The following is a 27,404-nucleotide window of genomic DNA, read 5'->3' on the forward strand; positions in this document are numbered from 1 at the left end:
ATTATCTGAGGCAGTATCACGTATTTTGTTTCCTGCATATAGACCTGTCACATCATCAACTCAATGGAAAAAGCAAAGACTCCTCAAACCCAGCAGACTCCGTCAGCCGCACGGCCACCTGCTGGTGCTCAAGTGGTTGAAACACTAAAGAAGGGACGGACGGGATCATCGCAGTCAGCCGACCCGATTGAAGCATTTCTGCAGCTTCACCACTCACAGTCAGCAGGCTGCCGTAAACGCTGCAGTGAACCAGATATGTCACAAGCTTACAGGTCACCAGGCCGAAGGTTTCAGCTGTACAGCAAAGTGTAAATCCACAGGGGCAGAGTGAGCAGGGAGAGAAGATCAAATACGGCCAAATTCATCACCAAACTCTGGCTCAGACTGGACAGGTGCTGCCAGTTTGGTCTGAGGACGATCACAGCGATGTTTCCAGGTACTCCCAGCAGGAAGCAGAGGGACAACACCAACGCAGGGATCAGACTGGTGGAGACCCAGGTGGTAAGAAGTGGATCTCCATCAGAGGAGGAGATGTTAGACGGGACAACAGAGGAGTTGAGTTCTTCCATTCTGCAGACTCGCTGGTAGGAATACCTGCTGGTATCTGGTGTCTGTTATACTGTCCTCTGAACGGGTTATGGGGGGAAAACTGCGTCTAAGGAACAGCATGTTCACCTTTGCTGTATCCAAACAGGACAAGGTACAAAGATACTGTTTGATGTTAAAAGTTACCGTGGCTAGACCTCTCAAATACCACTAAAGCTCTGGAAAGATCTACAATGTCACCTGACAAAAAGTCTTTATGTCTAAAGCCCCAGATAGACACTCTCCAAGTGAAGCTTTTGTTGGTAAATCTCTTTGTAAATAACTTAATATGAATGAATATACGCTGCACGTACGCTGCAGCCACAGCCAAGGACAAGGGCTGCAGCGTGTCCTCCGCCCTGCAGAGAGGCTGATCGGCTGCAATCTGCCGTCCCTGCAGAACTTGTTCGCTTCCAGGTCTCTGAAGCAGCTAAAAAGATGGTAGCCGACCCCTCTCACCCCGGACAAAACCTGTTTGTGCCCCTTCCATCTGGCAGGAGGCTGAGGTCCATCAGGACTAAGACCTCCCGCCACACCAACAGTTTCTTCCCGTCGGCAGTCGGGCTCATCAACAGAGCCGGTCCCCCACTGCCTGACTATAACACTCCACCGGTCACTCCCCTTCATACTGCACACGTCACTTTAACTGTCATTCATCACTTTGTCGTCACTCGTCACTTTGTTACTTGTTCGCTAGTGCACTTTATGCCTAATATTTTTTTACTTTTTTAATATTTTCAATTTTTTATTTGTCTGACATATTTTGGCAATAAATGATTCCTGATTCCTGATATCCTTCTAATAATCACTGTTTCGCAATAGTTGCGGAAACTGCAAAAAAACATTTTTGGACACATTTGCCAAAAATTGTCATCACATAACTGAAACCTTCCTTCATGCTTGCCCCCCCCTGGCGGACTCCCCCTTTGTGCTCGTGTGCTCGTAGCTTGTTCCGGCATCGGCTGGGATGTAGAGTTCTATGAGCATCTTGCACAAAGCTGCTCCTCACGCTGCAGCCGGGAGCCGTTTGGATGGAGAGTTTTTTCATTGATGTCAAATAGAACGTTTACTGGACGTTTTGGGGATTTTCTTTCTATTGTTGTGAGGTAAGAAGAGACATTTGTTTTGCTTGTCATATCTTGTCAAACTAAAGTAAAATATTGTTTAAAAATGTAATGCTTTGTCTTTTTTTAAATCAAGGATTTTTTTCAATAAATTGATGTTGTAATAACGATAGCATTGCCAGCATTTTGAACTGTATCTTTAATTAATTAAATTGCAGACGTTAGTTGATTTAAAGTAAAAACAAACGTTACTGTTGACTGGTTTATTGTTTAAACTGAGCTTCTACTCCCTCTGCTGGCTTTAAAACCAACATCAACGCTACAAGTATGAGATGTGGGAACATGCATAGAGTGTCTTTCTCCACCTGATGAACAATTAGATGTTATTAGATGGTGTTTTGTGTCACGGTTTCTCCTTTGTTCTTCTCAGCAGGATGGGATTCAACCTGTGTGTGTGTGTGCTGCTCTGTGCAGCAGCTCTGACCCTCTCTGCAGCTCCAGGTAAAGCTGAGGACAGCCAGGTGCACAGGTGGACCAGGCAGCGCCTCCCGGTGCTGCTGGACGCGCACACAGAGCCTCTGGGGTCGCCCCGGTTCAGCCGGCAGGAGGAGGAGGAGGAGGAGGGAGGCTGGCCAGAGACACTCTGCGGAATAGAGTGTCAAAGCAGCCTGCCGCCTCTGGACCGGAGTGAGCAAGAGAGGATCCTGGGATACGAGACGATGCACGCCGACGGCGCGCGCACTCACACAGATGTCATTTTGCGGGGCTTCAACGAGACCTCCGCGGGGCCGCCGGCCCGTCCACCGGCTCGAGTCCGCAGGAGACGACAGGTCTTTGGGGCGGATGGGCGATTTGTCATCTCCGATTGGCGTTTCATCACAAACTACCCGTTCTCTACCGCTGTGCGCCTCTCCACAGGCTGCTCTGGAGTCCTAATATCCCCCAAACACGTACTGACAGCGGCACACTGCGTCCACAACGGGAGGGACTACCTGGAGAGGACCGGCAGGCTCAGAGTAGGGGTGATGCAGCTGAAGACTGCGCGGATGAAGGGTGGGAGGAGAGGAGGGAGGCGGAAGGGCGGGAGGAAAGAAGCAGGGCGGGGAGCTGAGGAGAGGGTGGAGCAGAACAGTCTGGATGGAAATGTAGCGATGGGGAGAAGATGGGGAGGCAAAGGCAGGAGGCGCGGGGGAGGAAACCAGGGGGGGGAGGATGAAGCCGATCATGGGAGTGTGGGAGGCCTCGGGGGAGGAGGAGCCGCAGGGAAACCGAAAAGCGCCCCCCGTGTACCACGTAGTGCTGAGCCCGGGAAGCGGCCCGCCTTCCGCTGGGCGCGAGTCGGGCGGACCAGAATCCCTCAGGGATGGATCCGCAGCAGCCGCTCCACGCACTCGGTGGCCGCCGACTACGATTACGCTCTTCTGGAGCTGAAACGGCCCCTCAAGCAAAAGCACATGGAGCTCGGAGTGGCCCCCTTGGAGGCCCCCCCGGCACGGGTCCACTTCTCGGGCTACGACGCCGACAAAAGCCCGCCGGACGGCAGCGGGGACGAGAAGGTGGTTTACCGGTTTTGTCCGGTGTCCAAGCAGTCGGAGCATTTGATGTACCAGCGCTGTGACGCTCAGCAGGGGGCGGCAGGTGCAGGTGTTTACCTTCGTCTGAGGCAGGAAGTGGGAAACGGCGGCGGGAAAGGGAAGTGGCGGCGCAGGGTGGTTGGGGTGTTTTCAGGCCACCGCTGGGTGGAGGTGGACGGAGGTGGACGGAGGGATTTCAATGTCGCAGTGAGGATCACGGCGGCCAAATATGCGCAGATCTGTCACTGGATCCATGGAGATCCAGATCTCTGTAAGGAGGTTTGACTGCTCTTCGGGGGCCCGTCCGGGCTTCTGTGTTTTTAACTAAAGAGTCTCACGTGCAGTTCTCAACTTTTACATATTGGTTGAATGTTCTATGGTATAAAATAGGACTTAAAGCTTAATGGAAAGAAGCAAGCTTCATGCAAAGTGTCCTGAGTGCCGACTGCGGTCGGGTCAGTTGTCAATACAGAATGCTCTTAAACAGCTGATAGCACTCATCCAGAGGGATTTAGCGAGATACTGTGGCGCTCCCATACAAAGTTTGTTTGTATAAGAACATTTATGTTTGTTTTTCACATATTTTAAGAGTGTGGACGTATGGACTTTATTTCATTTACAAAATAAAATGTCCCCAAGATTGACAGTGTTTAGCCACTGCCTCCGGCAAGTCACACCTAACTATTGTTTTAACACACAAGTGCTTATTCTTAACTGTAACAAGAGCAAAACACAGTTAATTAAACTGAAATGTGATTTTCCACAATTATTGCTCTTACTGGTCTTCATTGATCTTCATGTTAAAGAAATACTAAGTCTACTCTACACAACATACGTATTGGGATGTTTATACTCTGTTGTATTATTATCGTATCTGATAATGAACAGAAATGATTATGTCACCAACCCATTTTCTTCTAAATGAACGATGTACAGTGAAAACCAATAAAAATGTTGAATTTTCAAACAAATCAACAAAATCAGAACAGAGATAAGTGATGAAACGTGAGGGTAGTTTGGATCAGTGTATTTGTCTTTTATTGCATCTCAATTGGACTCACATGCAGGTGGGGACGAGGGAGAAAGAACAATGGCGTCCGTAATAACCTCCAAAATAAACAACACAGCCTTCATTTGAATACTTAGCAAACAATATTTATCCACGTTCTTTTTGTTTTCACTTTTCACACTTTGTCAATGCCACAAAGGATTAAGATACAGCCACTTTTGGAAATAAACAACACACAAAACATCCAGCGTATACTTGAGTGCTTTACAGTGAGAGTCCTCGAGACAGGAGCAAAACCGCCCGCTGCTGCCTTGCTCAAAGAGGGCCGAGGTCACACACCAATCACGTACACAGGTGCCTCCTTGTCCCTTTGATTTCCACCCTAACGTGGCCAGAGGCGAGGGAAGGAGCTCTGGGAGTATTGGGATGCGTCCTGGTGCAGTATCACTCCACACCAGCAGAGGGCACAACAGGGGCAACGGCTCCACTCAATACTGCCTCTGATTACAGACTGAGAGGTATTTACAAAGAAGGCGGGATTTCTTTCTTTTTTTTGTTACGTCTACTTGCCTTTTTTCAACTGTATTATGTGACATAACTAAAAATATATTATACACTTTAGTCTCAAAATAAAGGTTAAAGAAAATATGTATTATCTATAATTTAAAACAGTCTAAAATGCATAAATAAACTTGAACACAGTTCACAAATTTTTGCATGTTTCATAAAACCACTAAAGAAAAAAAAGGGGAAAAAAAGATTTAAAAAAAAGTGAAAGTGAACACAATCAGCTGTGTTCGTTGATAAGTCCAGATTCCCAGTTGTTTTCAGATACGTCTTGGAAGTCGGCAGGTGGGTGGATGAATGGCCAAGCAGATATTGGTACAACCAAGATTCCGATGACATTAACAAAGCTCAGTATTAGTTTGGACGACAGGGGCAGAAGAGTGAGGATCGGCCAGTGAAGATACGCACACCGAACACATTTAACAACACGGCCCTCGTCTGAGAGATGCCAACATTTATCCACCATTCCAAGTCAGCTGATATGCAAAAAAACAGAATGAATCTAAATACACATTTATTTATTTTTTTGTAATTTTTTTGTCATAGTATATTAAGTAAAGGTTAACACTGAGTTACACACACACCCACACACACACACACACACACACACACATAAACAGAGTTTTGTTTTTCGGTAACTAGGGTTCACATTCACAGTTGTGCTACAACATTAGATAAGGAGGGTGGAGGAAGGAGGGGTGTTGTGGGTCGCGGCTGGTGCGAGGTCAGAGGGCAAAGATCGTATAGGTGTGATGGCTGGCTGGCTGTAGGGGCTGGGGCGTAACCGAGGGGAAGGCAGTGGGGGAGGTGCAGCCATCCACATCCACAGAGTTCCAGACACAACGACAAACCTGCAGAGGAGAAAGAAAACGAGAGCAGGTTCAAACCAGGGACGACGGGGAGAAAGAGAGGGAGCTCCCGAGACAAACACAGGACTGTGATCCAGGACACCGAGCAGAGCTACAGGTCAGTCTACACGTAGGCACTTTAGGTCCTAAACCTAAATCAATGTTTTAGAGGGAATATTCACAGTACAGTTGCACTGTATTTCCTGTAAATTCCTGTAAAGAAATACACTCCTACAGTTTTCTACACCACCTTTTCTACATTTCTGGTCTCCAAGGTTGAACTGAGATTGGCCTGACGACTGCCCTGTGAAACCTCTCAGACCGGACAAAGACCCAAAGAAGTAATCATATCCAGCATTTCCCACATTTCAGATCTTTTCTCGGAACACATTCAGGGTGGATTGTAGTCAGTCGAGACTGCAGGAACTTGCACAACCGACACCAAATACACGTCGCGTCTTTAAATGTACTTTGTACCTCGGGGGCTCTACGGGCCAGTTTGTCTACATGAAGTCCTTAATGTTGAGGTCGTCCAGAGCGTTCCTCGGTGGTGGAGGCTTTCTGGGGCTCTGGGCCGCTCCGGGAGACATCTGCAGACACAGTTTAGACGCTTAAACCCCTTTGGTCAGAGCATCGGTAGCGTTGACACAGTGGATGGTCATGAGCGTGTATGATGCAGCTCAGGGCGAGTGGGTTACCGGCGCTCCAGGAGTTGCCCCGGTGGCAGGGAAGCTTTGCCTCGCCATCGGCATCATGGGACCCCCGGCCTTACACGGACAAAGACGGAAGAAAAAAAAAGAGTGAGCGAGACACAATAGTGGCCGTCTGCCGGGTGTGAGGGCCACCGAAAGAGGGAATTGTCCATAAATGTCCAGTAATGTCCCGACTTGTCCAGGGGCATTACTGGACCCTTACTGGACTGGTGGTCTTACCATGCTGAAGCTGGGGTAAGTCCCCATAAAAGGAGGAGCACCCATGGGTACGGTCTAAAAGTGTGGAGGGGAGAGGAGGTGTAGGGACGTTACGACACTACATTTAAGACAGACACACACACGCACACACACACACGGTGCAAAATAATACAAGACACAAACGCAAATTCATACCTTAATAATCACATAATGCGTAAAGGACGTCTAACAATACTGGACGATGATGGTTGAGACGGACAAACAACACAAGTCCACAACCAAAATAACACAACAGGAGCCCCCACTTAACCCTACCAATAAGAGTCCTTGATTTACACATGCGCCATGATTAAGAGAGCGGCGACAAAGCTTTGCGCTGGTGGCCTTTGGATGAGTACGACATTTCTGCCGTTGCCAGATAGACAACTGAAACATCCAGGAGAAGCAAACGTGTGAATCAAGCGCTTCAGCTACGAGGGGGAGAACCGGCGGGCCCGCCTGGACTTTAACAGCCTTAAAAGAAACTTAAGAGAAGAAGAAGCCGTTTCCAAGCACAGCGTCCAATTGGCCACTTCACTGCTCTCCAGTAGTTATTCCAGAAAAATGATCTTGAGCCAGACTGCATGTTGAAATCTGCTCAGTGCTGGATGTGGACATGTGCACATGTTCTCCTAGAGCTGAAATCCACCAGTAACTCATAGTTTGCTGTAAGTCTTGCTTCCCTTTCTATGCCGCCCCTGTGAGCCTCTCAGTGTCCTCGCCCTAGGGTTGGATCTGGAACCTGGAGAGCCACATGAAGGCCATGTTTGTGATTGCTGCTAAGCCCCGACTGTCGCTTCCATGCTGCTCCACTCCATGCTACAAGACACAGACAACATTTACCATGGGAGCACCCCAACAGGGGGGAGCTACCTGAGGTGCTGCTGGGGATCCCATTGAGAGATCTGAGAGAGAGAGACAGAGAGAAAGAGATGCTGCTAAGTCACTGTTTTCATTTAAGATCATTATAACATTCACATCATTTTTTTGAATGAGAAGATCGATTTCCAGGTCAAGCATTCAAATCCAGCGCACAGACATCAGGGGGGCATCAGTCGTCTCAGCCAACTCTCACGAATAATAAGCGTGTTTGAATGAGCACCTGAATGACTACTTACTACTTGCCATGTTGGCCATGGAGGCGTCAACATCCCCCGCCTGAGGGGTCAGAGTGGGCTTCATTACATCCCCTAGTCCATCAAATACTACAGAAGGGAAGGGGGAGAGGGGGGGGTTTGGGGAGAGAGGAGGGAGAGGCAGGGAGATATCAGCATCTTTCAATGCAAGGGATCCTCACACTAGCGGCCCGGGGATTACCATGACGACCGATAGATGTCTCCATGACAACGGAGAAAAGAAAGTGCCGTTGGAATGTGAGCCGCAGAGCAGGTTAACAAAACCAAAAAGGAAATTAAGCCGCTTTAACAGCAAATAATAGAATTTCTATAGATTTAGATGATGATAAATAGTTTGTCATCTGCTAAAGGAGACATCTCGTAGGTCTTCTGCTGAACACATCATTCGCAGTGTGGGGCAGGAAGAAAAATGTATGTATATGAAGCCGAATGTGTGTCCACGTATGTGACAGGGTATCAACCACATGTCAGGAATACTTTTCCAGTGCGTGTTGGTAAATTTGAATTACTTATTGCATGTGTGTGATTACTGCAGGGACGGAATTCCGAAACGGGGGAAAAGGCACGAAATAATACTGTTACTTCACGCTCTCTGTGACCGTCAAGCATCCCGTGGTGGGAGGGACAGTGCAGCTGAGCGTGCCTGGCATCTCACCACTGCAATGCAGCAGTGCACTGTGGGAAATTAGCGTGTTAAAGAGCAAGGAAACTCACCCAATCAAATGGCAGGAAGCAAGCAATGAGCCAGCCCGAGAGCCAGATGGAGAGGGAGAGGGAGGGAAACCCAAAGAGAGAAAAAGATAGAGGAACGTAAAATGCACAGACGCCAAAGAGAGAGAGAGAAAAAAAATGGGGTTTTAAAGGAGCGGGTGACGGTGAAACCGGTTTATTGCATGAATGATGGAAAGAGAAGGGGAAAAGGAGTTAAGCTTTAAAGCAGTAGTATTGCAGACCGTCAGTTATACCACACGACCAATGGAAGAGGACCGGAAATGACTGGGAACATGTTGCCACGGTAACGGTGGTACGGCCACGAAAGGTGCCAAAGGTCGGAGGAAGTCCCGCCTCCGACCATGGCAGTAATTTACAAATGAGGCGATGCAACGACGACAAAACCACAAACGGACAAACTGTTTGAATTTCTAGAATTCAAGAGCTTTGGTACGGAAGCAGCCGGGAACTTTTAACTAAATATCGATTTGATATTCAGTATGATAATCATAAACCAATCGTATTAACTAAAGTAGATCAGCTCGCACCAAACTATTTCATCAACCTTTACCAGAGTCAATAGAAACAGTGACTGGCCGACATCCTGTTGTGATCAGTTGAAAGGAAGAGATCAATAAAGTTGCTTTAAAACACAAAACCTTGTGAAGACAACAACAACAACGCATCATGCATTTACAAGAGGATCAACAAATGAACAAGGAAAGTTCACAAAGTTTTGCTTCTTTCAACAACATTTTGCAGGTGAGCTTTCAGGCATTTAGAAAAGAAAGTGTTCAGTTCTCAGTGGAGATTAAGCTCACGATACAAGATGCAGGATACATTTTCCATGAAGCGCTGATTTGAATAGATTTACTGATGTATTTTAATGAAATGCTCTTGGAGCCTCAGTTCAATGGCTTTCGCTTGTTTTACTGCGTTGGGCCAATTTAATGTGTGAGGGAACGCCAACATTCTGTCTTCCCTTCACTGAATCAATATCAATTAAAATGTTTTTTGGTTTCTTTACCTGACATGAGCTCAGCGCCGGGGGCGGCGGCGGCGGCTGAGGCGTCTCCTCCTGTGGACTCTGGCAGGTGGAATCAAAACATACCCGACCGGGTCAAAGTGGACCGGTGAGCCGATCCCGTCGCAGCATGAGGGCAAAGAAGGGGTAATAGTCAGCCTTCGGCTTCTCGCTGGTAAAACAAGGGCTCAGAGTTAGATGGGAAGGCTGAAGACACAATGCGTGTATTTTTAAATAGACCAGGAGACGCGCAGTCATGGGGACACGTCTCGCCGTGCTCATTTGACAGTCCGCATTTTCAAACAGGCCAGGAAAAGTGAAAATAAACACAATATTTCCAAATAATTTAACAATTTCAGCACGATCAAGCTTCATCTCCGGCGTCTGATTCACAAATGTATAATATGCAACAAAGATACGCTGTTCCCCGTATTTCTGTCCACTGATGGAGCCTGATCACAACTATAGTTATTGAATCTGATTTTGCCCACATTCTACTCCCCCGGTGATCAATCATGAGCGAGGGGGGGGGGGGGCGGGGGCAGGAGTGAGTTACCCACCACCAAACGGGTTCATGATGCCTCCGGGGCTCGGTGCGGAGGAGAGGACGGGGGAGCTGAACATGTCCGCTGGGGAGGTGGAGACGCTGTTTAGAGCACAAACGCACCCTCGCACACAAATCCACACAAACCTCGGGCCCGACACGTCAATCACAATGCACATTCATCAATTCATCAACCGCAGCGCACGCAGGACATGCTGGAAGGGGAAAGGAGGCAAGAGTGCAAGACTTCCGACAGCTCGACAGCTTCGTTAAAAGAGAGACATCTCATTTCCTTTTCTTGGCCTCTCCTAATCGAAGCCAAGGACAAAAGCAGAAAAACCAACACGGGAGGACAGGAAATGAGAGGCAGTGCGTCCGAGAGACGGCGGCGTGGGCGCACTAGGGTACCTGCCGTAAACAAGTCGACACCCGCGGTGGGGTCTGCTCTGGGGATGCTCGCGTCTGGCATGGAATCAAAGAGATCTGGAAACACACGCGCGCCCACAGACAGGAGTATTAAAACGCTCTAAACATGGCCGACGGTGATTAGTCCGATGACACCGATGATGAAAGCAGCGAGAGGAGCGACGGTGAAATCGGGAGGCTCTCCAGATTAACACCAATATGTGACAGTTACCGCCGAAAAGGTCAGCCGCAGGGTTGGCGGCGGTGGGAGCTGAAATGCTGGCGGTGGCGGTGGCGGTGGTGGTGGTGGTGATGGCGCTGGAGGCGGAGGTGAAGAGCGGTGAGGGTGAAGGGGAAGGCTGGGGAACCACAGAGCTAAAACAGGCATCCAGACTATTATTCTCCATCATGCCGAAAAGGTCTAGACCTGAAGGCGCTGCGTTGGTGCTGCCGTCCGCGGGAGCGAAGGGGTCTTTTGGGGGGGAGAGGAGGGAGGAGGGGGAGGAGGAGGGAGGATGTTAGCGAGTGACTTTGATACAGCACAGTAACGATATTGATGTGAACATGACATCTGGACAATGATCTGAGAGAAGTTATAGGAGAGAATGTTCAGAGCTCCAACACACTCCAGCTGTTAGTAAGCGACTAAAAATAGCATCTGCGATGGAAACAAATGAAGTGAATATGAACAAACACGACTTACTGACAACCCAAACCAAAGGACCACCTCGGAGAGCCTCCGTAACAGAAAAAGCATCAAATCAGGGGCCAAAACCATAAGAAACTAGGAAGCGCGGTCCTCGGTCGTCATGGCAACAACCACAGCACTCTCCAGCCGGCGGCTGTGATGAAGAGCGAATCCGTGCGCCCGCTGCTCCCCCACGAGGAGACGAGGCCCGATTGAAACTCCAAACACATGGCGGCGTAAACGGGCCTGTTGGTCATTAAACATCTGTACATCCAGTCATGACTCCAACCACAGGCGAGGAAATGTGTTCCTTCGTTTACAAGATCCGCTCGTAGGATAGTGAGCGATTTATGGCCAGAAACTGAATAAATAACAGCTTTGATTTTTCAACTGAAACTAAGAATAGTTTTGTTTCTAGTAGCTTCCTTCAGGGTGGGCTATTCTTCAAATGGGTGGTCCTTTTATCTGCAATAGCGAAGGTCTGTTAATCGATTATATTGGGTGCATGATATTTACTCTACCTTGATTATTTCACATTTTCTTTCCATATAGAAAGTATGTGAATAAAGAAACAGCCGTGAGGAGCATATTTAACTACGGCTTCTTTGTGCACAGTCTAGACTCTCAAAACTAGTTACTTTCCATCACTCACGCACACAGACACACAAGCTTTCTGTCACCCACCAGCTCCAGCGTTGGCAGCGGGGGCAGACGCGGCGGCGGCCGCGGCGCCCCCGGCTTCGGCGGCCGCCGCAGAGGCCTCGGTGGCAGGCGCGGGTGTTGCAAAGGCATCTGGGGTTCACGTGAAACCCCGGCAGAGAGAGCGAGGCAGACGAGGAGGTAGGAGATGAAAAGAGAAGATCAGAAGTCAAGGAACACGGGGAGGAAGAAGGGCGAGCATGTGGGGGAATAAAAAGGTGCGCTTCGAGTTTTTCGCCGGTGAAACGTGGTAGCTCGCTCGATTTGATATATACGACATAAATGACTGACAGGTGAATGGACGGATGGGGATACAGACAGGAGGCACTACAGCAGGGGTTAATCTACTAAGCCTGGGATCTGGTGTGTTACAGCGGCCGCCTGTAGCCACGTGACGGGGTTTGATAGAAGCGCTTTTCACTGAGATCAAAGAAAAGCACGTCTGCCTATCAAACAGGACGCATGTGGGGAATGGATGCAGTGGTATGTTTACGTGCAAGCCGGAGCATCTGTGCAGTGTTGAGTTTGTGTGAGTGCCCAAAAGTAGTCATTATTGGATAATAAGCAGTTATAGAATAATATAATCGGATGAACACTAGTAAACGGAACTGTGATTTATGACATAAAATCAAATACACAACAAAAAAACTAACTTTTAAGAAATACATTATTTTCATAGGAATAGTTTGACTTTCATAAAGCTGTTTTTACTAATTGCTCACTGAAATACAATTCATAACTTCAGGGGAGCAGCTGATCGGAGTCAGTTTCCTCTTAAACTTTTCACAGGAAACTCAATCAGGTCACAATAATACTTTGGGCTGGACCAATGTAATTAGCTTTGGGCGCCGGGTGTTTGACTGCAACGCCATCACAAAAAAGTCACATTATGAAATTAATTGTGACATGGGGTTAATGTTTATAATAAAAAAAAAAACTTTTAGTTTAGAAATTGTACACAAATATGTATTTGACGCTCAATTCTTTTGCAGGTGTGCAGCATTGCATCCCTTAGAGCCGACTGCTTTGATGATGCAACCTAATTAGCAGGTGTGCGGTTGAGCATGCAGTTGTCTTTGCGGCATCGTATTTGTGTGATGGTTTCTTAGGGTTGAGCTTCGCAGAGTGATTCTTTCGTAGAGAATTTTCTGGAAGCCCACTGACCTCCCAACAGATCCATATTCGCGGCGGCAGGGGAGGAGGCGGCTGCTGCGCTAGTGGGAGGAGCCAGAGAGGCTCCAGGTTCTGCCGCTGCAGGAGTGGGCGTGGCTGCTGCAGAGGAGGGGGCGGGCTCTGCCGCGAGGGTGGGTTCAGTTACCAAGGAATCGCCCATTTCTGCGAGTACCGACGGGGTGTTCGGAATCCCCAAAGAAAGGTACCAAAACAAACCCCAAAACAGCAACCAAAATAACAACAAAAACCATCCAGAACAAAGGTCCAAATGAAGCCAATTACGTTTGGTTTTTTTTGCGTTGACCAAGCAAAGTAAAATCCAAAATTTAACCAAATTAAAGTGAAATTATCCCACACCATCCAGTCATAACCAACAAATAAAAAAAACAACCAAAAAAGCCCCCGTTGTAAACCAAAACAGACGATGGAGTATGTGGAGGAAAAGGGAAAGAAGGCAGAGAGAAACAAAGAGACGACTCAGACTAAAGAGAACAGCTCGAGGAGACAAACAGGGAGGAAACCATGTGACATTTGTACAACAACAGTCTGTCTATAAGTTTATATGGAATCAAACATCAACAATGCCCCCAGGTCCTGGAGACAGGTTGTCTGGAAGTGAAGAGCAGACACTCACCTGAACCAAGAAGATCTATGGAAGCAGGAAAAGAAAAGAAAGAAGATACATGTTCATGCAAAGGCAAGCTAAACTGATTTAGACGCTTCAGAGGAACCGGACGCTGAGTCGACGGGAGACTTACCTCCCCATGACGTGGGGGCAGCTGATTGTCCCGAGGGACCCGAGGAGGACAGAGGATCCAGGTCCAACAAGGAACTGGGGAGAGAATCAAAAACGGAGAGCAAATTAAATCAAGTTCATTGTTCGTTTTAAAAGGTTATTCTTTTCAATGTGCTCTTTGCAGGAGGACGTAAATATTACTGCTACGGGAAGAGAAGAGGTCACAGAGTTTTACGGCACTCACTCTTCAGCCGGCTCAGCAGCGGCGGCGGCGGCGGCGTTCTCCCCCGGAGGAGGCTGCAGCGCTGGAACAGCGTTTGAAGATTTGGCTGGAGTCGATGTCGGGGACACGTTGTTCGTCGGAGACCCCTGAAAGAGGACACAGAAAATCCCCATTTTAAAGTGGCGCATTAGACTGGGAGTGATGAATGGAGATTGGGCGAGATGTGCAGCTCACCTTGGTTGGAGACCTGAGAGGGAGACAGACGAGAAGGAGTCGTTTTTAAAGGTAAAAAAATGTCCACAACTGTGCAGGAAACGTTGCATAAAATGTGATCGTGAAGAATTCATTTCCAAAGCGGTTCACCTTCTGTCAAATTGTTTTCAATACTCAAGGTTTTTCCAAATAATCAATTTAACTTTGGAAATGAACTCATGTACTAATTCACATCGCATGTCGGGATGTGATGATATGGGTCGTCGTGGCGCAGGGGTTAGAGAAGGTGTGCTGGGAAGCACAAGGTTGGTGGTTTGATTCCAGGCTTCCCCATGTTCCATGTCGAAGTGTCCCTGAGCAAGACACCTAACCCCTAATTGCTCCCCGGGCAAAAATGTGTAAAAGCCATGGGTTTAAAGTGTAATGTAAGTCGCTTTGGATAAAAGCGTCTGCTAAATGACCTGTAATGTAATGATGAAAAACACTTGGTTCTCACGTCACATCAATGGGCACATTTCCACGGCGGTGTAGTAATGTTTGTATTCACATGAAGATCATCTTCATACTGTAATTCTCATGTGAATAATGTGTTTTTACCCCATGGGGGAAATTAATGAACTTCAATGAAGCTACAAACCAAACACACAGAAGATGCTCACCCTTCACTGTTGATTCCAAATGAACACAAAGGGGGATGAAAGAGAGGAAGGGTTAAAGGAAATTGTAGAATTGTACCACTTGTTTTGGCCCGCGCTTTCATTTTATGGAAATACAAAGAGGGATTTTCTCAGAGGCGATCTAATGGTTCTTTTTTGATCCTACTTCTTCTTCTTCTTACCCCTTCTTTCCACCCTTTACATCTTCCAAACCGTTCATGTGTGTTTCCAGACTTTCCAGTATACTGCTGGGGGCCTGAAGTGAAAAAGATCAAACAAAAATAGTATAATTAATACATCCTGTCTCCTATAATGTGGCAGGATGAGCGATTCCAAGTTTAAAGTGTTAAAAAAACGAGAGGGACGAATCTCACTGCAAGACTGCAATGCATAAACACACACACACACACACACACACACACACACTTGTAACTTGTGTGTCTGAAATTCCTGTAGGATCACCATGCAGACACTTCATCCTGCAAACAGGCACTCAGCCAGGGCACCCGGGGTTTCTGTGGTTACCGGCTCCTCGAGAGGCGTAAAAGGACAGTCCTCTTCGTCTGAGTCTGCTAGATCCACTACTACCCCCGGGTGGAGACACTGGGGTGGGGAGATTTATGGAGGGTGAGTCGTGGGTGTTTCTGTGTGTGTGTGTGTGGAGTCGTCTTCATGTGCGTGACATTCTCGGCTGCAAATCCTACCAGGAGGAAAAAAAATCGACCTGTTCTCAACTTACGTAGTTGATGTCGGGAATGTCGTTTTTCTCGACTCCGACTGTCTGTGGAAGGAAGGAGAATTTGAAATCTTCGTTCCCACACTTCGCCACGCCGCTTTGTCGTGACGGAGCGCCGCCGGTCGCCTCTTACCTCGGCCAGCTTCACGAACTCCCCGATCTTTGTCACCCTGGTCAGGAACCTCTTGTAGATCTCCAGGGCCTCCTTACAGTCGCTCTTCTTCATCTTAAAGTATTTCTCTGCCAAACAAAAGTTTTGCGCGTTCACATTCTTTCCTCTACACGTTTTCAACTCTGAAACGCCAAGCGAAAGAAAGCCGCTGACCTAATAGGTTGATGACGCCGTCGTTGTAGGACGCAAACAGCTTGACCAGGTCCTTGAAGAGCAGCAGGAAGGAAGCGTTGATGATGCCATTGTTAAGCTCCTTGGGGTGAACCTGAGAAAAAGAAAAAGGGGCTCGTGTGAACCGGAAGCTCCGGGAAAAACTTCTGTCTGGTGTTGAAATAACTGACTCACGTCAAACTCCAGCAGCGTGTCAATCTGAGTCTGCAGGACGGGCATGCCTTTCAACAGCTTCTCGGTGGTCATGGTCCTCATCACACCCTCGGCACTGAAGGAACACAACAGAGTGTGAGACGCTCCAGGGGGGGTGAAGTCAGTGAGCCACGGCCGAGAGCGCTCCGAACGCCACGTCCCACTTACCCTTTCTTGACTCTGGTGAAATCAAAAGCCATCTGGCGGTAGGCGAAGGCTTTCTCGTTGAGGTATCGTCCGTACCGTCTGATGAATGTAGACATATCATAGCCTGCACGGGGAAGCCAGAAAGCAGACAGGGTTCATTCATTTGGCTTTTCTGCCAGAAATGAACAGCAATGCTGTTTTTTTCGTATTAAAAAAGGATATTTCTGTTGCTTGTACACATTCATTCGCTATGTAATTTGTCAGATATTTTGATATTTTATTACCGTGAGAGCCGGTTTTGTCGATAAAGTTGCTCAGGTTGAACAGGGATGTCCTGGAAGCCAAGTACTGAATGAACCTCTGAGAAAAATAAAACATGAACATTGAACCATTATCAAGGGAAATAGTGGGAAAGCTAAACATTGTCGTCATAGCCAATAATTATGTATCTTGCCTCAGCACCACACACAACCCTTAAATAAGTTAATAATTAAGACTTACCTGTATCTAATACATTAAACTGGGTGAGGATACATTGAGTCATTTATTTAAAAGAACAGTTCTTTGTGTTTAAGCTTGAACTGATGTTCGCCGTCTCCCCGGGTCTGACCTCGTTTCCGTAGATACACATGTGGTGACTGGTGACGAGGGCCTTGAAGACGACCACCCAGCTGGCATTGGTGGCTCGCTCAAACAGCGTGTCGGCCATCTGAGGGATGTTCACGTTGGTGGTGTTGGTCGCCGACACCAAGTCTGCAACACAGCGCCAAAGAAGCGGCGCCGTCGACATCTTTGTGAAACTTCATTTTCAAGGAGTGGACGTGTTTGTAGCAGGTGGCACGTAAGCGGAGCGAGCCGGTGGTTCGGTCTTAGACAAACGTCTGGCTAATGGAGTTAACAGGCTCAGTGTTCAGTGCAGAGCTGCTCCAGACACCCATGAGAATATCAGGCCTGGAGAAAGACCTGTCTCTGCTAAATGAGCCCACACACACACACACACAGATTTAGATGTATGCAAGCATGCACACAGTGACAACGCATAATGGCAGAAAAATGCTTTGTCAGCCCTCCTCCAGTGGGTGCCAGTTCAGACAGCGAGAAAAAGGTTCAACAGCGTCCAGACCTTCACTGCAAGGTGGAATTTAAGTCATTTCTGGCAAACTCTCTTCCTCAAAACTGATTCTGAATTGTCCATTTCCTAAAATTGTAAATTGTAGGAATTTATATTGGTGTCTTCTAACCATTTGGCCGATGTTAGTTGAATTCAGCTGATTTGTTCAAGCAAACTTAACTCAATGTTTCCAGTCACATTCTGCGGTAAACACAGAGTTTGGCGTCCCCAATGTGTAACATACAAGCTTCTATTTGTTATAATCTATCTATTTTCATTCTTTTCATTTTACACATAAATCACACATGGCATATTTCTCAACAAAAGGAAAAGATGTATTTCTTCAACATTATGCTGCAAAAATTGCGACCTGGATGTGAGCAAGGCCTTCAATAGATAATCATCACGTCTAATTTTATATGTATTATTTGTGTGGGAGTTTCTTCTGCGCGAGAGATGGAGAGAAACGAGCAGACAGATGGCCACAGAAAAGCCACGCAAGTATAAAGAGAACGGCGGGATTTGCTCAGGCAGACGAGTAACGATATTTGACTAACGAGGTTTATTGCAGAAGGTTTTTTTCCGATCAAACAGCACTATCAGAGGCCCTGAAACACGTTCGACGTGCCTGACAAAAATAAATACAGGACCACATATTGCATGTTTGTTGACGGAACAGTTGTAGCAGAAGAAAAATAGAAATAGCGGCCTGTTTTTTCTCGTCCATCCCCCTGATATCGACAGCGGAGCTACAAGGGCAGTGACACAGAGGAATGCAGCAAATATTGGCAGGAACCTCTTATTATAGAAGCTGGGGAAGGCCGTGGTATTAATATTGATATTGGCTTTGCCTTGAGTAGACACCAAAGTGTAGACCAGAAATACAGCAAAAGTGGGAGGGGGCAGGAGAGACGGAGGAAAGAAGACAAGCGGCGAGGCGTTCTAGAGAACGGCGGGGGGTCTGCGGAGGAGCTCCGGGGTGCGACGTGTCGGATCGCTGAGGCCGTTCAAGGTCATGACATGGCGGCGGGTTGGACGGAGGGGGCGGGCTTTGTGAGGTGGGGTAAACAGATTGTTACTAATCACCCGGGTCTTTCTACAGCTGCTGTCTCACTGCCCATCCCCCGCACAGCACACGTGACCCCACCTGTTCCACACAACACGCCTCGGCTAATTGTTTCACATGCTGTCAATCACTGTCAGATTTAGTTAATTATCTACTGTAGTAGACAATATGTTCTACTACTTACAATTTCATCTTAGTTTTATCCTATTTCCCCCTCATTTAGCTTGACTTCCCCTGTGAAATAGATTACATCTCTGTGATGTGACCATCACACAGTGGCAGAAATGTGGTTATGTAACATTATCATATTCCTGGCACAGCTACAAGTTAATATTCAGACTAGCATGAGAAGCACAGCGCTATCCGCTGCCATTCTCAGACAGCCAGCCCATAATACCCCAAATTCAAATGTTTGAATGAACCTGTTTGTCTGCTATAGTTTCAATAGCTGAAACAAACACATGTGGACATACGAGGTGTCTAATGAGGATTGGCTGAGCTAAATAAAGACTGGAGACGGTAATCCACGGCCAACAGGAGAGCTCTAAGAATGAACCGAGGTCCTCACACTGTGCGAGTGTGTGTCTGTGTGTGTGTGTGTGTGTGTGTGTCTGTGTGTCTGCGCTACTCATTTTTTTATAGTTCCACAACAGACCACTCTGGTGTGAGCCGGAATATTCCAGTTAAAAGGAGCCTCACTCTGTGACAGTCACCACATCAGCGAATACTCTGAAGACATGAAGACACGAGGAGACGTACTTGCTCACCCATCGAGGAACAGCCTGAGATGCAACGCGCCGAGCTAACTGTTTCCTGTCTTAATGCTAAGCTAGGTCAACCAGCTGCTGTCTGTAAACGAGACCGGAGAGTGGTATTCGATAAGGAGACGATTTCCACAAGATTAACTATTCATTTTAGGGCCTACAATTAATTTAATTTGAAATAAGCCGCGGCACCAATAATAAGGTCTCACACAAACCCCAAAATCTAACTACACGTGTACATGTGGTCGTTAGCTCACCGTTCATTCGGTACACTTATTCTGCTCCTCTAAACAGGTATTTCTATTTACAACATTCATTTAAACCTTTTGCCTTTGGTGTTGAGTGAACTCTGCTTTGCTGACCTTGCATGGACCACATGTTCTCTAGTAATGTGTAACTCACACCCTCCAGTGTTCTTTTCACCGTTAGGTCGCCGCAGTCTGGGTATGTCTACAGTGCACACGTGAATAAACAGGAACATGACATTCAAAAGCAAGAAATAACACACCAGTTTACTTCCAGTCCTACGTATAGATTTTACCTCTCTGTCTCATTCACATCAACCACATCAGGCCGTTTGTTGTTCACGTTTTGCTACGTGCAATCAGAAGATGACATGTATGTAAATGTTTCTCCACACGGATACGACCCCTGTGATGGTTCTGCTCACAGCAAATATACACTCATTGTGATTGTCTCTCCGCAATACACACGACAGGCCCGCCATTTCTCTTCTTCCTCCTCACGATTGCCCTCTGCGGTTACGCTGCCATTTCTTGACCGTCTCAATCTGTTGCCACGGCAACATCAATGGACCACCTCCACCACTGCATCACTGCCTAAATCCCCCCACCCCAAGGGTCAGTAACCGTTGATGTCCCTGGTGACAAATAAATAGATTCGCCTCTTAGTGTGTCTGTCTTTGCGTGTGTGTGATTGCGTGTCCTCATTAACTATGATTTTTTTGGAGTGGCCTACATACAGGAAGTTTGTCTAATTGCCGTAGAATTTGAAAATAATCAAAATCCCATGTATGTGTAATTTATTTGTAGCTGTATTGTACAATAATATTTAACACGTGTCTGGAGTCACAAGTTAAAGACAAATACACAATAAAACAAAACCACGGGACACAGCTGAGAGAGTGATGAAGCGATTGTCTCTTGCTTTGCTAGCATTAGCATTGTCACCTTTGGCTGTGTAAATAATGCAAGGCAGTCATTGGCTGATTATTAAATTATTCAGCAGGGGAGCGGATCACAAGATACAAGGTCCCTACCCCAAGACACAGGACCAGACGTGCCCAGTGACCACACAGAACACGGAAAGACACAAAAAGAACCGACACGGAGGACCGTTCGGACCACCCGTGTGCCACTCTCCGTGTGCAGAGCCACTGCCTCGTTCTGACTCACTATTTATGGTCGATGACAGGGATTAATCACTAACTGTCATAAGGTGTTCCGTGCTGTCATCTGGAGACGTGTCAATAAAGCTGTGAGGTTTGATAATGTTATTCAGCTGAGACTTTATGGCATAAACTGCCCGATAGACTATGAAACCCAAGTAGGTCTCCTTCCATTTTCAGACAGCATTATCTTGATATTTGTATTGAGTGCGTGTAACACACTCCCTTCATTATGCAGACCTGCAGGTCGTAAGCAGTGCTGGGAGAATAAAGCTTTAATGGGAGGTTAAGGGAAGCGGTTTGGCAGGAGCTCAACGAATGGAAAATAAAATAGTCTTGTTCGGAGGACGACTTGTCATTAGAAATATTAAAATATAACCCCCCCCCCCCCTTCCCCCACTCTCCCTTCCACCACCTTTACTGGAGGCCCACACATTAGGTCACCGGAGGGGTTACCACCATGGCTGCATCAATTCCTTATGGCACCACACCCATTTAAGCTAAGCCAATTAAGAAATGACTGTGCCATGACCATATACCCGTAGTGACAAGTGCTCTCGTTGGATGCGGTGCGCGACGGGCCCAGTAAGGCCGGCACGTGCAGTGGGGGAGAGGAAGAAGCAGTACACTTACACTCCAGGTGCTTTTTCTTGGGCGCCATCACTTCGTGAGTGGTGGCTTTGCAGACAGCCCGGGCCATGTCCGATCCCGTTAGCTGGTATTGCGCAGCGGCGATGCGATCCGTGAGCGTTTGCCCCGACATTTTCTCTCCGTTGAATCGACCACCTCAAGAATGTATGTCACCCGGGGACGATTGGAAAAGAAGGAGAAAAAAAATGATAGGAAGAACGTAACCCGGCGGCGTCCCGGCGGTTCGGCGATCGAATGCCGTGCGTTCCTCTTCCCCGTTCAGATGCAGGCCCGTGACCTTCTGTGTGGGCGGAAAAAAAACACACACACACAAAATGAGCTCAAAACCCCGCTAAACAAACATATTGTTTGCATCAAATGGCGCGGTCGCGTTGATGATATGCACGGTGATGCGGGCAGACTTACGCCAGGTTGTGAATCCCCCTCGGCTCGTCCCGTTCTACGCTCCAACCGTGCAGTTCAGCACCTCGGACAGCGAATGCCGCTCGGTTATGTAACGCTCTGGCGGCAATGAAAGCGATTCTCTCAGCCCGCAGGAAGAATACAAGAAATAGGCCAATGGAAAACGCGGTGCGAGCGAGGCTCCTCGGAGGGTCCAACAAATATTATCGGGAAATTGCGGTGTCGACACTCGATCGGTAGGTGAAATATCCCGTTTGGAGAGGGGGGGCGGGGGGCGTCAAGGTGTGACTGTCTTTCCTCGCGTGTCACCGCATTTAAAAAGAGCTTTCAAATGAAGGTTTTCAGGTTGACTCTTTCCGGTTTGCCTCAGAAATGCTGCCAGAACGACAGAAAATGCGCACAACACCCCGGTGGCGCGCCAACACTGCGCAGTGCAAGATGCTCGCGAAGAGGAAAGAACAGAAGGGAATTTCCTTTTTTTTCTCTCCTCCCCCCCCCGGTCGTTCGTTGATTTATTGGCCTTTCTATACGTCCATCCTGGACGTAACTCCACCAGCAGCCTCTTGGACGGGGTTGGATGACACACGTCGAGTTCCTCGTCTCTCAAAACGGAGTCGCTGTATTAGAAACGCACACACCAAACGGTTTATGCACCGGCTTCACTGAGGCTTCTGTGCCTCTTTTTCTGAAAGATGTAAGCAGACAATATTACTGCTCAAATATTCTACGGCGCCTGTATATCCGGGGTTTAATTTGGCACACGACCCTGTGAATACAAGAGATAATCCCATAATTGCTCTATGTGTGCCTATCCATAATATTCTGGTAAATTATTTTTGTTTTTATTAACATGTTTCTAACCGGAAATGCACTAAAAGAAAATAGCTTGTTTTTATTTTTGCAAATAGAAAGAAATGTGTAATATCGAGATTATGCTTGGTTGTGGTGTTGATGGAGTCTCTGCATTAGAGTAGTGGGAGGGCTTGAAGAAAAGACACGCCCCGCGTCATTGCGTCATGTGACGTACGCGGAACTGTAGCCACGTCATCAGACGCAAAGCAGGAAGAGTTTCACAGTACAGCACTAAACTCAGGACATTCACACAACTAAACAGTAAGTGGAAAAACAACGCGATGCAGTTTTATTTATAACTTTGGTTAATTTATTTTCGCTCAGCGCTGAAACACCAGTGTTTACACTCCGTTAAGGGGATTTAAGGCCGGTAATGTGAATGTAACATCTCTCATTCACTTGTTGTGATCGTGTTCATTCGGTTCATTGTCCACGTCCCACCGCTGTAAATCACTGCGACCGTTGCCCCCCTCTTGTCCTGTGGCCTGTTGTTTAAAGGTTTAGTGTAAGCGTTGGTTAAATACGTTGATTAAAAGACTTAAAAAATATATAAAAGAACAAAATATTTCTTATTATATGAAAAAAAAGTTTAAAATCAGCCATAAGATCAAAATGCTTCTTTATACAGTAATAATAGTATTATAAAGTGACGATGAATCTCGAATAGGAAGTTATAAAGGATCATTCCTTGTGCATAACAAGTAACAATACCTCTTTACGGTAAATGAAGCAAGCATCTGATTGTTGTGTTCAATTCATTTTTGCTTTGCTTCATTGAACCATTGACCTGCCTGTTTATGTCTTTAACACGCGTTTCAGGGATGGTCCAGTTTCAGGAAGTAACGAAGCAGTCCGCTCTGCACCCTAAACCTGCAGGGTTGGTTTTGCAGTACGGTACAGCTGGTTTTAGGACCAATGCCAAGCTGCTGGACCACATCATGTTCAGAATGGGACTATTGGCCACTTTACGCTCGAAAAAAACCAAAGCCACCATTGGAGTCATGGTCACTGCATCACACAACCCCGAGGTGAGAAAAACATGCCATACATCTATACTTTAGTATTTATTCTGTGTGGATATTTTAGATTATTGGTTTTATATTACAATCCTTACTTTGTTTATTTGATCCCACAATCATGTCTTCTTTTCTAATTGTTAATAAAACAATGTCAGGTTCAGCGTCTCTTTCTCTCGACTGATTTCATGTGATTATACCGTGATAAACAATCCTAGGAACACATCAGAATCGGAATCCTGCCCTCTGACTTCCTCCTGCCGCCCTCTTTACATCTGTCCTTGTGCAGGAGGACAATGGGGTGAAGCTGGTTGACCCGATGGGGGAGATGGTGACACCGACATGGGAGGTCTACGCCACCCAGCTGGCCAACGCCGAGCAGGACGACTTGCTCGCTTCCCTGAAGGACATCATAGAGAAGGAGTCTATAAACATGAGCCAGGAGGCTAACGTGTTCGTGGGAAAAGACACAAGGTACACGGTACATCCAGGCCACGCGAGCAACGAGTAACAGAAAGCAGAACTAACCAACACTTTAATGCCTTTTAGTGTTATTTAACCCTTCAAATACTAAAACGAGCGTGTCATCCAACTATAGAAGCAGCAGTGTGAGCCTTTCTAAGGCGGTGCTGGATGGGGTCTCTGCACTCGCTGGCCACAGCAAAGGTGGGGTTGATGAGGCTTGTTTATTCTCGCATTCATCTAATTAGTTTACTTTGTTTTATTATTCTCTATATGATTCGCCCTCTGACTCTCTCATCCGGTACCATCAGACTTCGGTTTGGTGACCACTCCGCAGCTCCACTACATGGTTTGCTGTCAGAACACGCAGGGTGAATACGGAGAAGCCACGGTGGAGGGATACTATACGAAACTCAGCCAAGCCTTCATTCAGCTCACAAAGAATGTAAGACAACATTGTGAGTCATTTCTTCCCGTGACATCCTTCAATCTCCGTGCACGCTGATGTGCGTTGTTTTTGCAAATTTTGCAAATCCGCCTTTTCTCCTCACCTCCATCTTCTTCCCTCTGGTAGGCGTCCAACTGTACAGACGACCAGAAGCACCTCTCTGTGGACGGCGCTAACGGCATCGGGGCCCTGAAGGTGCGAGAGATGGAGAGTCACCTGAAGAAGGAGCTGCACATATCGCTCTTCAACGACGGCAGCACCGGGAAGCTCAACCACCAGTGCGGGGCTGACTTTGTCAAAGTGCAGCAGAAACCTCCGACAGGTGCGACTGTGCTCACAAGACTCGGCAGAGGAAGCGATATAGATTGTGATGAAGACACAGACAATTTGGCCTGGAAGGAGAATACCTTTAATATACTTAATACATACTGTAGGATGAATAGAGGAACAAAATAGTATATATTATATATGTCATATTATAGATGGCCATAAGGTGGAGACTGTTTGTCATATATTGCCAAAATAATGACTATAATATAATAAACAGTAACAGTGACAGTTCGGTGTCTCTGTAAATGCAGACAAATAAACATGTTAACAAGAGGAAACTTGCAGTTTAAAAAGATATGTGCTGTTTTTATTTTCCCTCCTTCCATATTGCTTTTCTCTCTCTCTCTCTCTCTCTCTCTCTCTCTCTCTGTCTGTCTCTCTGTGTCTCTCTCTCTGTCTCTCTCTGAAGACATGAAGATGAACTCGGGGGAACGTTGCTGTTCCTTCGACGGCGACGCCGATCGAATAGTTTACTACTACACGGACTCTGAAGGACGGTTTCACCTGCTGGATGGAGACAAAGTCGCTACTCTCATCAGCACTTTTCTCAAAGAGCTGCTCACACAGGTGAACTCGCAAGTAGAAAACCCGTCTTGGATAAATGAGCACAAGTACACAAACCTTAAATAGACTCTTTCTTTCCATACAGGCTGGTCTGGACTTGGAGATGGCGGTGGTGCAAACGGCTTATGCTAATGGAAGCTCAACAAACTATTTGGAAGACACAATGAAGGTGAGAGGAAACCGGTGACAATCTTTTTCTTTCTTTTTATATGAAAGTTCACACGTTTGCTTGTGATTTAGGTGACCGTGAGGTGCACTAAAACTGGAGTGAAGCACCTTCACCACGCCGCCCAGGAGTTCGATATCGGAGTGTACTTCGAGGCCAACGGTCACGGGACTGTGAGTCCCTCAGACACACTTTGATTAATTCACTAAGCTGGCACAGTAATGTCAATGTCTTAAGGCGCGTCTGGGCGTGATGTGGCGGCCAGGTGCTGTTCAGTAAAGCGGCTGAAGAGAAGATCCAGCGGCTGGCCGAGGACTCCAGCGTCGCCAACGAGAGGAAGAGAGCAGCTCTGCTGCTGCGGAGCACAATCCCCGTCATCAACCAGGTGGACACACGCACACAAACACGAGCAGCGTTATCGAAGTCACTGCCAGTTCTCACGTGCTGCTCTGTTGCTTTAATCTTCCAAAGACTGTGGGCGATGCCATTTCCGACATGCTGCTGATCGAAGCCATATTAGCCATTAAGGGTATGACTATCCAGCAGTGGGACGCCATCTACAGTGACCTGCCGAACCGGCAGCTCAAAGTCAAGGTACTCAGGCATTTATGTGCCATGCGGGGAAACATGTATTCTCTGAAGTCCTTCAAGTTCAGGGAAACCGTTTAGCTTCTGAATATTCTACCTCAATTAAGAAGTGTGTCCCAGTTCTCTCTGTGCGCCCTCACACTTCACATCGTTCAAGAGCTGCTTCTGATGGAGGTTTTTTAGCAGTTTAAAAAATACAGCTTGGTTGGGATTCTTTGAATTGACAAGTTCATCAGCATGAAACCAAAACACTTGTCCTCAGATTTGACTAATTTGACCATTTTTATTTTCACTAAAAAGTGAGGTACCTCAGTTTGATATAACCGTGAATGAAATAATTCTGGAGACTTAAAGACAGTTATTTTAAGTTGACCTCTTTTTGCTGTTTGGTACATACTTCTCCCTCCACCTGGATACACATATGTGACATGTGCATACAAAGTCATATTTCCTCTTGTGCAGGTGGCGGACCGCAGGGTGATCGACACGGCGGACGCAGAGAGACGGGCAGTGAGCCCGAAGGGCCTTCAGGAGGCCATCGACAGCCTGGTGAGGAAGTACCGGGAGGCGCGCTCCTTCGTGAGACCCTCCGGCACCGAGGACGTGGTGAGAGTTTACGCCGAGGCAGAAACGCAGGTGAGATTTTCTTTTGGAGTTTTCTTTGTGATGTTTTTATCTGCTCTGTAATGCATCACAGGTATTGTGTCTGTGCTTTAGGAGAGCGCGGATTCCCTCGCACACGAAGTCAGCCTCGCTGTTTACCGTCTGGCCGGAGGAGTGGGGGGTGAACCAGAACCGTTGCACTAGAAACCTTTTAAGCACACTCAACACAACACTGATTAATCTGTGCTTCTCAAATGCAATCCCAGTAGACATTATTTTCTTAAGTTGTAATTCATCACAATTGTTTCTTCTTGGTGAGTTGCCAAATCATTTTTTTACTCTTAATTGCACTCGGTACTTTAATCTACTTCTTTCTTTCTTGGTACTCATCTGTCGTCATGGATATTTGGAGACAACAATGGGTTTTAATGGTATTACTTCTCGTTTTGTTAAAACCGGCTGCTATGTGCCTGTGAATTATGGGTCGCTATGTGATGTAAATAAGCTTCTAACTTCTCTTCATAAATGCCATAATTAAAACATACATTATCAACCTAAACAAATTAAGAAAGTTTTGATTGAATATTGTTATGGGGTTTCTACTAACTGCAATATTTTTACCGGTTACTTTATGTCATTTATTAAAAATCAAGTTTACATGGGGGAGTTATAGAGATTGGTCTTGTCAGCTGGAAAGCCGTTGCTACTTTTGTTTAGTAAATGATGCAAACAAAAAAAATACAATGTCTG

The 27,404-nt window shown here is 46.9% G+C and overlaps 3 protein-coding genes across 20 annotated transcripts; 2 read left to right on the plus strand and 1 right to left on the minus strand.

Annotated features, from left to right (window-relative positions):
• The first annotated feature begins 1,493 nt into the window (after nt 1-1,493).
• On the plus strand, nt 1,494-3,863 carry LOC120807817 (inactive serine protease 35-like). Of its 2 annotated transcripts, none has more exons than XM_040160209.2 (2): nt 1,494-1,691; nt 2,080-3,863. In XM_040160209.2, exons 1-2 carry the CDS (start codon nt 1,636-1,638, stop codon nt 3,506-3,508), a joined length of 1,485 nt encoding a protein of 494 aa, XP_040016143.2. In that variant the 5' UTR covers nt 1,494-1,635; the 3' UTR covers nt 3,509-3,863. The 2 variants fall into 2 exon arrangements, with proteins under 2 accessions (XP_040016143.2, XP_040016144.2); XM_040160210.2 differs by having other exon boundaries at nt 1,529-1,691; nt 2,083-3,863.
• Nucleotides 3,864-4,238: 375 nt separating this feature from the next.
• On the minus strand, nt 4,239-22,350 carry LOC120807815 (clathrin coat assembly protein AP180). 17 transcript variants are annotated; one of them, XR_013453422.1, is made up of 25 exons: nt 21,629-22,350; nt 21,206-21,503; nt 16,834-16,976; nt 16,508-16,583; nt 16,245-16,347; nt 16,059-16,152; nt 15,867-15,978; nt 15,675-15,781; nt 15,545-15,586; nt 14,988-15,061; nt 14,171-14,183; nt 13,958-14,082; nt 13,736-13,809; nt 13,612-13,626; nt 12,969-13,139; nt 11,790-11,897; nt 10,650-10,889; nt 10,421-10,495; nt 10,029-10,097; nt 8,448-9,531; nt 7,716-7,802; nt 7,471-7,502; nt 6,346-6,414; nt 6,125-6,237; nt 4,239-5,650 (listed from the first exon to the last, which is right to left on the minus strand). XR_013453422.1 is itself a non-coding variant. In XM_078093750.1 (25 exons), the coding sequence occupies exons 2-24, from the start codon at nt 21,333-21,335 to the stop codon at nt 6,151-6,153; spliced, it is 2,091 nt and encodes a 696-aa protein (XP_077949876.1). In that variant the 5' UTR covers nt 21,336-21,503; nt 21,629-22,350; the 3' UTR covers nt 4,239-5,650; nt 6,125-6,150. The 17 variants fall into 17 exon arrangements, 16 of the variants coding, with proteins under 16 accessions (XP_077949876.1, XP_077949874.1, XP_077949875.1 ...); XM_078093750.1 differs by having other exon boundaries at nt 7,716-7,787; nt 9,472-9,531; XM_078093748.1 differs by having other exon boundaries at nt 7,441-7,502; nt 7,716-7,787; nt 9,472-9,531.
• On the plus strand, nt 22,055-27,393 carry pgm3 (phosphoglucomutase 3). The gene is made up of 13 exons (XM_040160208.2): nt 22,055-22,738; nt 23,297-23,505; nt 23,783-23,967; nt 24,092-24,159; nt 24,267-24,400; nt 24,530-24,725; nt 25,143-25,300; nt 25,383-25,466; nt 25,538-25,636; nt 25,729-25,848; nt 25,935-26,057; nt 26,514-26,687; nt 26,769-27,393. The coding sequence occupies exons 2-13, from the start codon at nt 23,299-23,301 to the stop codon at nt 26,856-26,858; spliced, it is 1,638 nt and encodes a 545-aa protein (XP_040016142.2). The 5' UTR covers nt 22,055-22,738; nt 23,297-23,298; the 3' UTR covers nt 26,859-27,393.
• The last annotated feature ends 11 nt before the right edge of the window (nt 27,394-27,404 follow it).

This window comes from Gasterosteus aculeatus, chromosome 18, assembly GCF_964276395.1.
Source record: "Gasterosteus aculeatus chromosome 18, fGasAcu3.hap1.1, whole genome shotgun sequence".
Taxonomy (NCBI): Eukaryota; Metazoa; Chordata; class Actinopteri; order Perciformes; family Gasterosteidae; genus Gasterosteus; species Gasterosteus aculeatus.

Bases quoted from the DNA above. Each gene is read 5' to 3' on its own strand.
- LOC120807817 (XM_040160209.2), top strand. From the start codon at position 1,636: ATGTCAAATAGAACGTTTACTGGACGTTTTGGGGATTTTCTTTCTATT. The intron at 1,692-2,079 runs GTAAGAAGAGAC...TGTTCTTCTCAG, and splicing joins TTTCTTTCTATTGTTGTGAG to CAGGATGGGATTCAACCTGT.
- LOC120807815 (XM_078093747.1), bottom strand. From the start codon at position 21,335: ATGTCGGGGCAAACGCTCACGGATCGCATCGCCGCTGCGCAATACCAG. The intron at 11,898-12,968 runs GTCAGTGGGCTT...CGTGAACCCCAG, and splicing joins GAATATGGATCTGTTGGGAG to ATGCCTTTGCAACACCCGCG. The intron at 10,496-10,649 runs GTAACTGTCACA...GTGTGTTTCCAG, and splicing joins TGCGGCTGACCTTTTCGGCG to ATCTCTTTGATTCCATGCCA.
- pgm3 (XM_040160208.2), top strand. From the start codon at position 23,299: ATGGTCCAGTTTCAGGAAGTAACGAAGCAGTCCGCTCTGCACCCTAAA. The intron at 24,726-25,142 runs GTGCGACTGTGC...CTCTCTCTGAAG, and splicing joins GCAGCAGAAACCTCCGACAG to ACATGAAGATGAACTCGGGG. The intron at 26,688-26,768 runs GTGAGATTTTCT...TCTGTGCTTTAG, and splicing joins ACGCCGAGGCAGAAACGCAG to GAGAGCGCGGATTCCCTCGC.